Raw genomic sequence first — 15,818 nt, forward strand, 5'->3', positions numbered from 1 at the left:
GTTTACAATGGTCCTTTCTGGCCTTGGAATCTAGGAATCTCTGTGACTCCTAAAGAGAACATGCCCCATACTTGAGGCTAACAGCCTTTGGGTGGGGTTTTCAAAAGAGCCAAAAGGGTTTTAGGTGCACAGGTTCCTGGATCAGCTGAGGGCTTGCGCTGTGGGGCTAAAAATAGCAGGTTAGCTGCTCGGGCCGGAACCCAGACTCTGGGAGTCTTCCCCCTTGCCGGATTTCAGAGCCTGGGCTCCAGCGAGAGCCTGAACGTAGGCGTAGCTATTCTTCACTCCACAGCCTGAGCCCAAGGGAGTTGACCCAGGCTCAGAGACTTGCTGCCTTGGGTCTGGTTTGTTTGTTGGCTGTGTAGACAAGCCCCCCGGTGCTTTTCAAAACCCCATCCCATAAGACCTGGACGGGGCTCGCTTGTTTTGGTGTGGCGGTGGTGTGTTTTGTAACTCTGTTAATACTAGTTCATTTGTGGCAGAGGGAGCTGCTTTTACGTGAAGCAATGCCATAAGACTGGGGCTTTTCACAGGAACCTAAACACCCAGCATCACTGAAAGTCAATAGCAGCTGGCACCTATCTCACGCTTTCAAGGGCTCGCTCCTGTGAGATGCCAAAATGTCCTCAACTCCTATTACCTTCAAAGCTGAGGGCGCTGTATACATCGTAGGAGTATTTAGTGCCTCGCAGGACTGAGCCCTGTGCACATGCTCTGCCTGTTACCAGTTCTTTGTTCCCTGTGGCTTGTTTCTTTCTGCTTGTGTTCTTTCCCTGCATTTTCTTCCATCACGCAGCAGTGAGCAAATATGAAGTCCCGGTTTATGAGATGGCTGTAGATCGCACTGACCTTCGTATTGTTTTTATTTCTCTGTTATAATGTTGTGTCTTCTGTCAACAATAAAAACCGTTTGTTCCCTCTTCCCCTCCCAAAAAGGGATGCAAGCTGTTGCCCACCACTTCCCCTGGGGTTGTGTATTCTACAGTGCAGTACTCCCAGCTCCTGCTGATATGGGTGGAAAAGACTCTAAACTTCGCTTTGCTACAGTGTCAGTATTCTATCTTTAGCTGCTAGCAAATGTCGAGTCTGACATTGGTGCCAGTCAGCTGGGAGGCTCTTTCAGCGGGGTTGTGTGTGTTCTCTCTTGGAAAAACCTGCAAAATGCAGCTAGGCCCCAACCCTGCAATCAAATTGGTATGGGCAAACTTTTCTGCCTGTGCAATCTCACCGAAGTCTTTGCAGCTCTGCATTGATTGGTTCAGAGGTCTGGCTGTGGTGTTCTGATTGGCAGATCATCACTTTAGCCTGTACACCAATCCTACTGTGACACCAAAACCAACTGTCATGTTACGACAAGCATGACCTCATAGGAACAGAGATACATGAATTCTCTCTTAGCCTGTAACATTTTCCTAATTGTTTTCTGTGCTCCGAGAACAGCATTGAACAAATTTGTACCATGTTTTAGGCGATTTATTTTGGTGAATGTGCAAAATTTTCCTTGTCAAAGCTCTCGTGACTGTTTGTTTCTTCATTTCTAGGGAATTCCTTTTACAGTTGGCTGGAAGGTAGTGGTTTGTTTTGTTTTTTGTGAGTGATACAAAGTGGACTTTCTGTGGTGGTGGGGGGAGCGGGGCATTAATTGCCAAAGCAAACTGTGATTAAATTAGATCTCTGATAACGCCAAGGGAAGGAAATTCAAACATCCGCTTTACTACTTTACATTTCGACTCGTTTTCCTTTCAGGCCTCTGCGTAGAGAAGAGAGCTTTCTACAAACTCATTTCTGGCCTACATGCAAGCATCAACATCCATTTGAGCGCCAGGTACCTCTTGCAAGGTGAGTGTGACTTTCTGCCTTATTTCGCTAAGAGCCAGGCTGCTTCTGCAGTCAGCTCAGATGGGAATTGACTTCCACTGCTTCGTAAAATACTAGCTGGTAGCCCATTTCAGCAGGGTTTGGGTCCAGCTTCGCTCTCCTTCTCTTCTCCCTTCGTTCTTCTCATACTTCCCTTATACACAGATGACAGCTGGGTGTGGAAATAAGACGCATGAGGTTGGGTATACAAATTATCCAAATGCCTTTAGAAGTCTTAATTTTTTAAAAATTTAATTGGAAACCAAAGCCAAAAATTCCAACCATAAATTTAGGCTCCTGAATCCAAATTTGGGCACTTGAATCAAAACCGGCACATGCTCAGAAGTGCTGAGCATCCACATATCTCATTGCTACTGAATGGAGCTGCCAGCATTCCGCACCTCTTACTAAACTGCCGGAATGTGGCTCACTTTAGGCGCTCTGGTTTGAAAATGGCTGGCCTTTGCCCGTTATGCTCCTCCAGAGTCTCCTCACAGCTCATTTTGGAGTAACTTCGTGCTTTGCTCGTTACAGTAAGTTTAGCAGTAATTTCTCACAGGCATTCTGATCTCTTCAGTTAAGCTTTTCCAAGATTCTTTAACTTTTCCCAGAACATGTACACTGCTTCTCTTGAGGTACCTAAATATGGACTAGATGCCTGAATTTAGACACCCAGCTTTGAAAATTTTAGTCCATACTTCTCAGTATCATGATTCAAATGACCTCTCACTCCTCAGAATTGGCCAAGAATTGTAATACGCTGCTTGTACAGACAGACAACTGCACACATTACAGGATTCCTTAAGACTTCTTAGTATAGCAGTTCTTGTTTAACAGACTCGCTGGTTAAGTACCTGTAACCTGCGCCAAAGGTGTGTCTTTATCCAACACTGTGTGTCAATTAGCCACCGGATGGTGGTTACATCTTACGTTTGTATGTAGTTTCTCTCTTGTTTACAGAATTTTTTTTTTGGCGCTTGAACACTAAAAATATTTTCACTAGTCCTCATTTGGACAAATCACTTTTTATTTTGCTGCACGCCTAGTTAAAAAGGCGGCACAACACCTCTCAGTGCACGGACATCACTCATTTCATCCGGGGGTGCCTGCAGCTCTGGGTCCAGCATTAATTCTTGTTGCAATAAAATAGGGAAGCTGTTTTCCCTGTCTGTCTTCCTGCACAGGAAATCGTCCCATAACAAAGCTGCCTCTCTCTGAATTTTGCAATGAGTTAAATGGTTTTTGAGGGTAGGAATGAAGAGACAAAGGAAATTGGGGCATCAATCAATGTATGCTGAACTAAGAGATCAGTGGATTGGATACTGCTAAGGCCTCGTGTTCATGCAAATTACACCAGCTTAACTAAAAGTTTGTTTTTAAAACAGACTTAATTACCAAGGGGGTTGCATCAGTTTAGACCTGCATAGATCAGTTTAAAACTGGTTAACTTGATTTAGGTTGTACCTGTAAATTTACCAATATAAGCCAGTAAGATGATTTAAGAATGTCCACACAGGGTTTTAAATCCGTATAGAAAGCTAGTGCAACTTTGTGTGTGGACCAGGCCTGAGTGTTGTAAACATTAAATTCTAAAAATTAACTTTAACCACATGCATGGCATAGTGGGAAAGAAGTTTACTGCCCAATTTTCAAAGCAGCCCTTTCCCCTTTTTTCTCCTCTCTCAGATACGTGGTTGGGGACTACGTGGGGACACAACATTACTGAGTTTCAGCACAGATTTGATGAAGTCCTTACTCAAGGAGAAGGTTCCAAGAGGCTCAAGAACCTGTATTTCCTCTACCTAATTGAATTACGGGCAATGTCGAAAGTTCTGCCATTCTTTGAGCGCCCAGGATTCCAGTTATTCACGGGGAATAAAAACAGAGACACAGAAACCAAAAACCAACTGCTGGAAATCCTTCACCTAACCAAGTAAATAATGCTGGAAAGGGAATAGTGTGCAGCTATGAATCTTATATTCTCCTTCTTAAAATGTTTTAGAAAATAAGATTTTTTCTGTAGTGGGATGGTATGGGTCAGCTAATTATTTTAATTATTATTATTATTCCAGTATACTCTGAGTAGTGATAATACCTAGCTCTCTCAGAGCTTTTCATCAGTAGATCTCAAAGCGCTTCACATTCTTGTAATGTATTTAACTTCACAACACCCCGGTGGGACAGGGCAGTGTGTTATCCCCATTGTACAATGGAAACTGGGGCACAGAGAGGCTAAGTGGCTTGCCCCGGTATCTGAATTCAAACGGTCAAACCAGGTACTAACCCCACTGTTTAATAGTTTAGGTTGTCTTTAAGCTTTTGCAGAACTGAGTTTAATAATGGCAGGTTTCAGAGTAGCAGCTGTGTTAGTCTGTATCCACAAAAAGAACAAGAGTACTTGTGGCACCTTAGAGACTAACAAATTTATTAGAGCATAAGCTTTCATGGGCTACAGGCCACTTCATCAGATGCATAGAATGGAATACACACACACACACACACACACACACACACACACACACACACCCCCCCCCCCCCCCCATCATGAATAAGTTGGAATATGAACATCTTCATCATCTGGACCCATGGAAAAGAAGCCCTTGAGGAATTCCACCATGATTTCAACAATTTCCATCCCACCATCAACCTCAGCCTGGACCAATTCACTCAAATGGTCCATTTCCTGGACACTACTGTGCTAATAAGCGATGGCCACATAAACACCACCCTATACCGGAAACCTACTGACCGCTGTGCTTACCTACATGCCTCCAGCTTTCATCCAGACCACACCACATGATCCATTGTCTACAGCCAGGCTCTGAGATACAGCTGCATTTGCTCCAGTCCCTCGGACAGAGATGGACACCTGCGGGATGTCTATCAAGCATTCTTAAAACTACAATACCCACCTGCTGAAGTGAAAAAACAGATTGGCAGAGCCCGAGGAGTACCCAGAGGTCACCTACTGCAGGACAGGCCCAACAAAGAAAATAACAGAACGCCACTAGCTGTCACCTTCAGCCCCCAACTAAAATCTCTCCAGCGCATCATCAAAGATTTACAACCTATCCTGAAAAATGGTCCCTCACTCTCACAGATCTTGGGAGACGGACCGGTCCTCGCTTGCAGACAGCCCCCCAGCCTGAAGCAAATACTCACCAGCAACCACACAACAAAACCACTGGCCCAGGAACCTATCCTTGCCAACGTATCCTTGCCAGGGCCCGATGCCAACTCTGTCGACACATTTATTCAGATGGCACCATCATGAGACCTAGTCGCATTGGCCCCGCCATCAGGGGCTCGTTCACCTGCACATCGACCAGTGTGATATATGCCATGTGCCAGCAGTGCCCCTCTGCCATGGACAATGGCCAAACCAGACAGTCTCTACGCAGAAGAGTGGGGACAGGTCTGACCTCGGGAATCCTAACATTCGAGGACCGGTGGGAGGGCACTTCAACCTCTCTGGCCACTCAGCAAAAGATTTGGGGGTGGCAATTTTGCAGCAGAGAAGCTTCCAACACAGACTCCGGCGAGAAACTGCTGAGCTTGAATTGGTGTGCAGGCTGGATGCCATTGACGTGGGTTTGGGTAGAGACTGGGAGTGGCTGGGTCATTACACCTATTGAATCTATTTCCTTAAGTTAAGTATCCCCACACCTTGTCGTCAAGTGTCTAAATGGGCCGTCTTGATTATCACTACACAAGTTTTTTTTCTCCTGATGATAATAGCTCATCTTAACTAATTAGCCTCTCACAGTTTCTGTGGTAACTTCCAACTTATCGGTGTGCGTGTTATATATATGTTCCATTCTATGCATCCAGTGAAGTGGGCTGTAGCCCCCGAAAGCTTATGCTCAAATAAATGTTAGTCTGAGGTGCCACAAGTCCTCCTGTTCTTTTTGAGTTTAATAACTGTTTGTTTAGTTGTCACTTCTGAAACTTCTATCTGACTGATCTGCGGAACTCTAGTACTAGCTTTACACTGCAGTCCAAAATAACTTTAAAACATCTAAAAAGCGATGGTCTTGGATATAGGGCGAGACTCTAATATAGGATATATGGGGCGTCAGTTAACTAAGATTAGAATCTGGCCCTCGGCCTCAGAGGGAGATGCTGTAGTTCATCAGTTTCCCATGCCCGGTCGCCTATTGTTCGTGACTGAGACATGGATAACTCATTTTTATTATAAAAATTAAAGAATTTTTATGTGTATGCAATAGATTTAAATGATACTGTAAAGTAGAGATTCAGAGCCCAAATGACTTTTGAAAATGGAATTTAGACTCCTAAGTGACTTAGCTGTTTAATTGCCTTTGACTGTCAATGAGACTTAGGAGCCAGTGCCTAAATCACTTGAAAACAGGATGTAAGCTCCTGTCACTTAAGGATTTTTGGAAATTTCACTGTTTGTTCTTGCTTCAGGTCTTTCCCTTTGCACTTTGATGAAAACTCATTTTTTGCTGGAAATAAAAAGGAAGCTGCTAAATTAAAGGTAATTGTTCACCTTGTGTCCCCCTATCCTGAAACTACTTGCTGACAGAATAAAGGACTTCTCACACTGGGTTATCAGACTGAATAGGATATCATAAGACATTGATGTGCTTAAGTTACTAGACCAGAAATATCCAACTGGGGTAAACATTCACTAGTTTTCTTAGCATGTCTGATAATGTAGAAAGCTAAGATGCACCACAACACCTATCTGGTAAATGTAGGGTACAGCCTGCCTGATAGAGCCCCCAATACCTGAAAGCATTTCTTTAGGCACTAACTAATTGACATGTGATTTTTAAATCTCTTAACCATGTAACAACGATGTTCTGTATTTAAAAGTCCTACTATTTTTTTTTTTTAAAAGGAAGAATTTAGGCTCCATTTTAGGAATATTTCTAGAATTATGGACTGCGTTGGGTGTTTAAAATGTCGCCTTTGGGGAAAGTTGCAAGTAAGTCCAATAAGTAATTTGTTCCATTTTTACAGTGTCTAGCACAGGGGTGGGCAAACTTTTTGGCCTGAGGGCCACATTGGGGTGGGGAAATTGCATGCAGGCCCATGAATGTAGGGCTTGGGCAGGGGGTTTGGGTGTGGGAGGGAGTGCGGTGTGTGTGTGGGGGTGCAGAGTGCGGGAGGAGGCTCAGGGCAGGGGGTTGGGGTGTGGGGTGCAGGCTCCGGCCTGGCGCTGCTTACCTTGAGTGGCTCTGGGGTGGCAGCAGCATGCAGTGGGGCTAAGGCAGGCTCCCTGCCTGCCCTGGCCCCGTGCCAGTCCCGGAAGCGGCCGACACCATGTTCCCGCAGCCCCTAGGGGAGGGTGGGATGGCCAGAGGACTCTGCGTGCTTCCCTCTCCGGCGGGTACCTCCCCCAAAGTTGCCATTGGCTGTGGTTCCCTATTCCTGGCCAATGGGAGCTATGGGGGGCGGTGTCTGCAGGTGAGGGCAGCGGGCAGAGCCCTCTGCCCCCTCCCCCAGGGGCTACAGGGACGTGGTGCCAGCCACTTCTGGGAGTGACATGGGGCCAGGGCAGGCAGGGAGCCTGCCTTAGTCCCTGTGCCACAGGGCTGGCAATCCCACAGACCGGATCCAAAGCCCTGATGGGCCAAATCCGGCCCATTGTTTGCTCACCTCTGGCCTAGCGCAAGGGGTCCTGGTGCATGTCTGGGGCTCCTAGGTGCTACTGAAATATACATGCCTAATAAATGAACCCACTCAAAAATGACTTTGTTGTTTGTATTAATCTGTTCAAATAAAGTGATGGGAAATGAAGTTAATTTGCTAATCAAATGGCACACTTACTACTGTTATATTTATACTGCACAGACTCAGGGCTTGGGTACAGCTTTGAAGATCCTCTTTTCACAAAAACTGATAGAAAACATGCCAGAAAGTGGCCCCTCTTATGGATTCCAGCTAAAGAGACAAGAAATAGTCTCCTTCTTTAATGCCTTTGGAAGGTTAGTTTAAAATTCTGTGTTTTTGCTTTTTTCCAATCTAAATAAAATGTAAGGTGGTGCATACAAATAAAGTATACTGTGATTAGTAACTGCAGCGTTAACTCTTTAAAAGATGAGCAGACTTCCTGATGATGACAGTTCTAAATTTCAGTTGATTGATTTGATATAGTTTAAAGTAGGAATAAGCAATAATGTTTTCTGTTTCATTTTCTATGATTTAAAGTTAATGCTTAAGGCTCTCATATGAAGAATTCAGAAGTCTGTAAGAAATTACATGTATCTGTTTTAGGAACACATTGTCCAACAAAGGTACCCATTTTTAGGTATCTGTTTAATGTGGAGGCTGACCTTTAAAGCTTCGAAGTTGTATAGTTTACTTTTAAAACATCTATTTGCAAGAGTTCTATTTAACAGACATCCATCAATCAGACTCTTTGGGAGCTGGGGAGGTTTGTTTGGCAGTAACTGTGGGGAAAAAAACCTTTCAAAAGAAAGACGTTATTGAAAGATGTTTTGGTTACACGCCATACCTTTGTTCCGTTAACAGGTCTGGAGTTCTTAGTTGGCTCACAGGGGTTTTCTGTGAGATTCTTTGCACCAAGTTGCTGGCTTTTAAAGTTTCATAGTCCTGGTTTATAGCTAAATTAATTTCAAACCAAGCCTCTGAGTTTTATCCTCTAACGCCAGTTGGTAGCACATGGCAGGGGGAAAACTCCAGGGTAGATAAGTTGGTCTGGAAAACATTAAGCACTTTCTTCAGCAGGTTGACATTTTTCAGCTTGTGCGGAGAGGCAAAAAAACAAACCACTGAGTGCTGCTCCCATCCTTTTTAAAAAGAGTTCGGGCTACTGTGATTCGCTCTTTAATGTGCTGATTTAGTGGTACCTTAGAAAACAGCTTGTATGAAATTGGGAGCATGCCACAGGTGAATATTTCCAAAGGAAGCTGATCAGTGACACAAATTTCCCCCCTCTCCACCCCCCCATCCTTTCCCCCCCAAGTCCTTTTATGTGCTAAAGTACCATGCAGGAGTCAACTCCAATCTGAAGCTGTATCCAGCAATCAGGGCTTTCATTCCACTTTATCTTCCCATCTGTATGGGCTGGAAGTGCTTTGTAAAACAAACATTTAACTACATCAAGACAAACTGAAATGTTCGTTTCTTCATCATATGTTTGTAAATGACTTTCAAATCAGCTAGTCAGTATCCTCTATTAAGGAAAAAAGAGAATACAATGAAAGTATAGATTGCTGTAATAATATGGGAAGTTAAGCAAGGGACTTGCCCTGGTGGTTCTCTCACTGATGCCAAACCTCCTGTAGCAAAGTGCATTTTGCAATAAAATGACTTGGGGTGTGCAATTCAGAAACTTTTAAAACAAACACCAGTTTATCTGTAAGTTGTTTCGACAGCCCTTCTGAATGGCTGTTTTAATTTTATAGATGGCTTCATTACAACCTCTGTTGAGCAACCGTATTTGACCACACCTTAGCTAACGTTCTATTTATGAAGGGCCCGCTTCTGTTACCATGATTAAGAATGTATAATTTACATATGGCTTTAAAATGAGTCAGCAAAACTTGTTTCAGTTCCATAATTCCTTTTTAACATGCAAAAATCCTTAGCTGCAAGAACTGTTTTCTAATGTTATTTGCATTTATATAAAAACATTTAAAATGAGTCCTTTTGTGTATTTTAGATTTCTCTTACCTTTTTTCCTCCTTTCTCTTGCATACAGGATTTCAACTAGCATTAGAGAGCTGGAAAACTTCAAGAACTTGTTACGAAATATGTAGTGAATTTGTCTCTCAGAAAAAGACTTAAATTACCTTTTTTATTCTGTTTTCTATAAAACAGACGAAAATCAGGTTTCCTTCACACTTCAGGCAACCAAAAGGGAAAAGACACTGGAAGAACTCTTCACTTTACAGAATGATTGCAGCAGTAACCTGCTGAGACCAAATCTTTTGTACAAAGCAGCTGCTTTTTGTAAAGGGGTGGGGGAAAAATTTGATTGTGTAAAGTAAAATCAGTTTTTATTTTTTGAAGATAATTTTGAATGATTGACTAATGATTAAATATGTGCTGCACTCCTTCCTTTGATAAAACTTATGTTTTTGTTTACCTTCAGAAATTGACAGTGTTGGTGAAAATGTGACACTGGACAAATGCAGAAATACAAAATACAAGTACAGTAACTCACTGGGGGTTGTCTGTGTTCAATAGTTTTTTTTCCAGACCCCACCATTTAAGCTGTTTTAAAGGCAACATTTTGAGAGAGTAAAATAGAAACACTCTTCACTTGGTACAGTCCTGGGGCATACTACAGTGTAGCTTGGAGGAGCCACCTAAACTTCGTGGTTGATGCTATAAGGGACAACTGCTCTCTGTTCCTCTAGGTTTGTCTACAGGGGAAAGCTGCATCAATTGAAATAAAGGTGTGATTCTAAACCAGTGCAAATCCCTGCATGGATGCACTTTATTTCAGTTTTAAACGAGGCTTCTTTCAGTTTAGCTTAAGTCAGTTAGGAATCAGTTTGAGCTATAGCTCACGAAAGCTTATGCTCAAATAAATTGGTTAGTCTCTAAAGGTGCCACTAGTACTGCTATAAGTGATCACACAGAGGTTTGCATCAATTTAAATCCATTTAAAAATCCAGTTAAAGTGAAACTGGTGAAACCTTGTGTAGACAAAGCCTAAAACAGTATTTTGCTCTGACTACACTTTTCCCTTAACCTTATTTTAGAAGAAGGGTAGTTAGAGTACAATATGCTGAGTTGGATACTTCTAGTCAAATCAAGAATGGTTCTATACAAATGAATCTGTGCATCAGCAATCACAGCAGGTCTTAAAGGTTGCCAGACACTTCTTCCCCAGAGGCTGAGATGAGACTGGCACATCTCCCTCAGCAGGTGAGAAGCTTCTGTAATTCCTGGGGAATTACACACCAGTCAGCTTAACTTCTGTAGCTGAAAAGATAATGGAGCAAATAATTAAGCCATCAGTTTGCAAATATCTAGAAGATAAGGTGATAAGTAACAGTCAGCATGGATTTGTCAAGAACAAATAGTCAAACCAACCTTTCTTTGACAGGGTAACAAGCCTTCTGGATAGGGGGGGAAGCAGTAGATTGATATATCTTGACTTTAGTAAAGCTTTTGATATTGTCTCGCATGACCTTCTCAAACAAACTAGGGAAGTGCAACCTAGATGGAGCTACTATAAGGTGGGTGCAAAACTGGTTGGAAAACTGTTCCCAGAGGGTAGTTCTCAGTGGTTCAGTGTCATGCTGAAAGGGCATAACGAGTGGAGTCCCACAGGGATCAGTTCTGGGGCTGGTTCTGTTCAATATATTCATCAGTGATTTAGATAATGCCATACAGAGCACACATATAAGGTTTGTGGACAATACCAAGTTGAGAGGGGTTGCAAGTGCTTTGGAGGATAGGATTATAATTCAAAATGATCTGGACAAACGAGAAATGGGCTGAAGTAAATATTGAATTTCATCCTAAGGACAAACACAAAGTACTCCACTTAAGGAGGAACAATCAGTTGCACACATACAAAATGGGAAATGACTGCTGAGGAAGGAATCCTGTGGAAAGGGATCTGGGGGCATAGGGGACCATAAGCTAAATATGAGTCAGTGTAAGACTGGTGTGTGTTTGTTTTTTTTTGCTTGCACCACCCACAAACATTCTGGGATGTATTGGCAGGAGTATTGTAAGTAAAACTAGGTTTCAGAGTAACAGCCGTGTTAGTCTGTATTCGTAAAAAGAAAAGGAGTACTTGTGGCACCTTAGAGACTAACCAGTTTATTTGAGCATGAGCTTTCGTGAGCTACAGCTCACTTCATCGGATGCATAGCATATTGTGGAAACTGCAGAAGACATTATATACACACAGAGACCATGAAACAAAACTTCCTCCCACCCCACTGTCCTGCTCGTAACAGCTTATCTAAAGTGATCACCAAGGGAGGGCCATTTCCAGCACAAATCCAGGTTTTCTCACCCTTCCCCCCGCCCCCCCCACAGACACACATACAAACTCACTCTCCTGCTGGTAATAGCCCATCCCTCTTTGAAACCTCTCTTTATAATGCGCATGATAATCAAGGTGGGTCATTTCCAGCACTAATCCAGGTTTTCTCACCCCCCCCCCCCGCTCCAAAAACCACACACACAAACTCACTCTCCTGCTGGCAATAGCTCATCTTACAATGTGCACAGCAATAATCCAAGTTTAACCAGAACGTCTTGAGGGGGGGGGTTAGGCTACCTTGCATAATGACTTAGCCACTCCCAGTCTCTATTCAAGCCCAAATTAATAGTATCCAATTTGCAAATGAATTCCAATTCAGCAGTTTCTCGCTGGAGTCTGGATTTGAAGTTTTTTTGCTTTAAGATAGCGACCCTCATGTCTGTGATTGCGTGACCAGAGAGATTGAAGTGTTCTCCGACTGGTTTATGAATGTTATAATTCTTAACATCTGATTTGTGTCCATTTATTCTTTTACGTAGAGACTGTCCAGTTTGACCAATGTACATGGCAGAGGGGCATTGTTGGCACATGATGGCATATATCACATTGGTGGATGTGCAGGTGAACGAGCCTCTGATAGTGTGGCTGATGTTGTTAGGCCCTGTGATGGTGTTCCCTGAATAGATATGTGGGCACAGTTGGCAACGGGCTTTGTTGCAAGGATAGGTTCCTGGGTTAGTGGTTCTGTTGTGTGGTATGTGGTTGTTGGTGAGTATTCGCTTCAGGTTGGGGGGCTGTCTGTAGGCAAGGACTGGCCTTTCACCCAAGATTTGTGAGAGTGTTGGGTCATCCTTCAGGATAGGTTGTAGATCCTTAATAATGCGTTGGAGGGGTTTTAGTTGGGGGCTGAAGGTGACGGCTAGTGGCGTTCTGTTATTTTCTTTGTTAGGCCTGTCCTGTAGTAGGTGACTTCTGGGAACTCTTCTGGCTCTATCAATCTGTTTCTTCACTTCCGCAGGTGGGTATTGTAGTTGTAAGAATGCTTGATAGAGATCTTGTAGGTGTTTGTCTCTGTCTGAGGGGTTGGAGCAAATGCGGTTGTATCGCAGAGCTTGGCTGTAGACGATGGATCGTGTGGTGTGGTCAGGGTGAAAGCTGGAGGCATGTAAAACTAGTAATTATTCTGCTCTACTCTGTGCTGATTAGGCCTCAACTGGAGTATTGTGTCCAGTTCTGGATGCCACATTTCAGGAAAGATGTGGACAAATTGGAGAAAGTCCAGAGAACAAACAAACAAAAAAATAAATTAATTAAAGGTCTAGAAAACATGACCTACAAGGGAAGATTGAAAAAACTAGGTTTGTTTAGTCTGGAAAAGAAAGAGAAGACTGAGAGGGGACATAGTTTTCCAAGTACATAAAAGGTTGTTACAAGGAGGAGGGAGAAAAGTTGTTCTTAATCTGAGGATAGGACAAGAATCAATGGTCTTAAATTGCAGCAAGGGAGGTTTAGGTTGGATATTAGGAAAAACTTCCTAACTACACTGGAATAAATTGCTTAGGGAGGTTGTGGAATCTCCATCATTGGAGATTTTTAAGAGCAGGTTAGACAAACACCTGTCAGGAATGGTCTAGATAATACTTAGTCCTGCTATGAGTGCAGGGTACTGGACCTCTTGAGGTCCCTTCCAGTCCTATGATTCTACACATGCACAAGGTGCTGGGAAAATGAATGCCAAGGTTTCCCCCTTCTCCCCCAAGGGGGCTATTTCTGGGCCCTGGTCCTGGCTTTCATTCTCAATATGCCTTACCTTGGCTAGTATGGATTTCCCACAAGCTGCTCTCAGGATGGGGGCACATTCTTCTTCCCTGCTCCACCACCCTGACATGTACAGGGAAGAAGTGTGCATGAGCATGTCTCTTCTCTTCCTCATAGCCTGGCCAACAGCCTTGTGTCATTCAAGATCCTTTTGTATTAGTTCCTAGCTCTCCAATAACTATCCCAGCTGCAACAGGTCAGGCACTATGTTCCACTCTGGAAAAGTGCACAACAAATGTAGGGACTCTATCCTCCATCATTGTTGGTTGGAAAGAGCAATTCCTTCCCCCATGCAGCAGCACACAGAGAAGATCTTTGTCAAGCGCAGAGCCCCTGCTCTCGCTCACACTTTTTCCTGAGCAGCAGCAGCAAAATTGGGGAGAACCTATTGGTTCCCCTCCTCTGCTGCCAGCCCTCAGTTTCCTGCTCGTGCCAGCCGCATGTATTATTATTATTTCCCCACCCCAAGCCCTGGCTTTTAACTAACCTCCATCACATCTGGCAACATCCACCATGGGGTTTCATTGTCCAATGCAACCCCACCCTAGTTACACACAGTTTCTGGAAGGAAATCACCTCAGTCTTTTGCTGTTTGATAACTGATGGCAGCAGCAGCTAGGGTCACGTGCTCCCTTAGGGAAATGGGTGGATTTTTTAAGTTGACAGCAGAAAACTTGATGGTAAGCCAGTGACTGAGCATACAAGTTCTGCTCAACTACTGAGAGTGGGTGTGTGTCATGAGGAGGCCAGGCTGCCTCTATGCAACAGCCACAAATCATTTTGTTTTCAGTCACTGGGCACTGCAGAGAAGGATGGACATGGAATGCCCTTTGAGCCGAGAGCTAGGCCCCGCCTGTGTTATATTGACCATGTTTAGCAGGGTAGTGCCATGGGGGTAGGTGCTGTACAGGCGCAAAGTGGCGACAGGCCCTGCTCTGAAGAGCTTAGGATCTAAATAGGACGATGGGTGGGGTGGGGAAGGGGAAAACACATGAGCAGTGGGAGGGTGGCCACTGGCAAGGCCTGGTCCATTACTCCACCTCCCTCAGCACTGTGCCATGCAAAGGGAGGGGGGCAGGTAGTAACAAGCCTAGCACCAGCAGGGGTTGAGGTTTCCTGGTATAGAGGAGATGGGCAAGCCAGGGTACTAGGGAAGTGGAGGAAATAATGGCCCATGTGGTCATCCCCAGGAGCTGCTGGCCAAGGTAGAGGGCAAGAACCAGGAAGTGTCACACAGCTGCAGGCCTGGAACCATGTGAAATCAGGCCAGTGGGAAGTGATGAGATGTGGGGGGCTAGGCCCACAGCCTCTCATCACTGTGATGGCCCCCTCTCCCCACACCACCTGACAGACATACCTAGGGTGCCTTGTCCACTCCCCCTTTTTGTGTGTGTTACTGGCTGGGTAGGTGCTGCCCCCATAGCCTTTACTGGCTGTGTGCATGTGCCTAGTGCCTGGTGTGTGTTGTCTCCCCACATCCCCCCCAGAAAAGTTTAAGTATATCCTCTGCCAGGGCCCAGAGCCTCAACCCACTCAGCTATCTTGTTACAGCAGAGGGTGGACTCTGAGCTTGCCACATGCCCCTGGGGGCACCTGGCTAGAATCAAGGCTGGGTGCACAGGCCAGAAGTGTGTCCCCCCATAAAGGGAAACGCTGTTCAAGCATGGCAGCTGTTCCAACCCCGCAGCTTGTGTTTACGAATTAGGGAGAGGAGTGCCAGAACCCTTTCCTTCTACCTTCCCAGGAACAGAGATGGAGGATTGCAGGACAAAATAAAGAGGTGTGGGCAGGAGGGGTGAGAGGCTACGTCAAGGGTAGCTTGCACCTCCCCTTGACGAAGGCTAGGCCCTCACCCCTCCTGCCCACACATCTTCATTCTGCTTCGAACTGCAGACACACACACGCACGCACCTACTGCTCGTTACAGATACAGAGTCACTAAGATGCCCCAAGTCACCTTGTGGATTGGCAAGTTGCAGACTGGGCTATGTAGAGCTCTTATGCTTGTGGTTTTCCTGCATCAAAAAAGTCACTGGACCTTTCCAGCTGATCCACATTTGGACAGTAATCCTACAAGATGTGGGGTGGGGGGTGCCATGGGGAATGCTTGTTAGGGAGCACAAGACCTAAATAGTAGTATCACTTTCCCCAGTTTGTTCAAGCCAGAAGATTCCTCTTAGACTTACACACTCAGTCT

At 44.5% G+C, this 15,818-nt stretch overlaps 1 protein-coding gene across 2 annotated transcripts in view; it reads left to right on the top strand.

Annotated features, from left to right (window-relative positions):
- ERO1A (endoplasmic reticulum oxidoreductase 1 alpha) overlaps window positions 1–10,164 on the top strand; it is a 34,396-nt gene extending 24,232 nt beyond the window's left edge. Inside the window, exons 9-15 of one of the 2 annotated variants that reach the window (XM_074956506.1) lie at window positions 1,542–1,568; window positions 1,747–1,839; window positions 3,544–3,790; window positions 6,289–6,358; window positions 6,725–6,811; window positions 7,681–7,814; window positions 9,554–10,163. In XM_074956506.1, coding sequence (XP_074812607.1) covers window positions 1,542–1,568; window positions 1,747–1,839; window positions 3,544–3,790; window positions 6,289–6,358; window positions 6,725–6,811; window positions 7,681–7,814; window positions 9,554–9,611 — 716 coding nt within the window. In that variant the 3' untranslated portion in view covers window positions 9,612–10,163. Of the gene's footprint in view, window positions 1–1,541; window positions 1,569–1,746; window positions 1,840–3,543; window positions 3,791–6,288; window positions 6,359–6,724; window positions 6,812–7,680; window positions 7,815–9,553 lie in introns of both variants that reach the window. The other variant, XM_074956507.1, reaches the window with a different exon arrangement.
- The last annotated feature ends 5,654 nt before the right edge of the window (window positions 10,165–15,818 follow it).

Source organism: Natator depressus, chromosome 6 (assembly GCF_965152275.1).
Source record: "Natator depressus isolate rNatDep1 chromosome 6, rNatDep2.hap1, whole genome shotgun sequence".
Taxonomy (NCBI): domain Eukaryota; kingdom Metazoa; phylum Chordata; order Testudines; family Cheloniidae; genus Natator; species Natator depressus.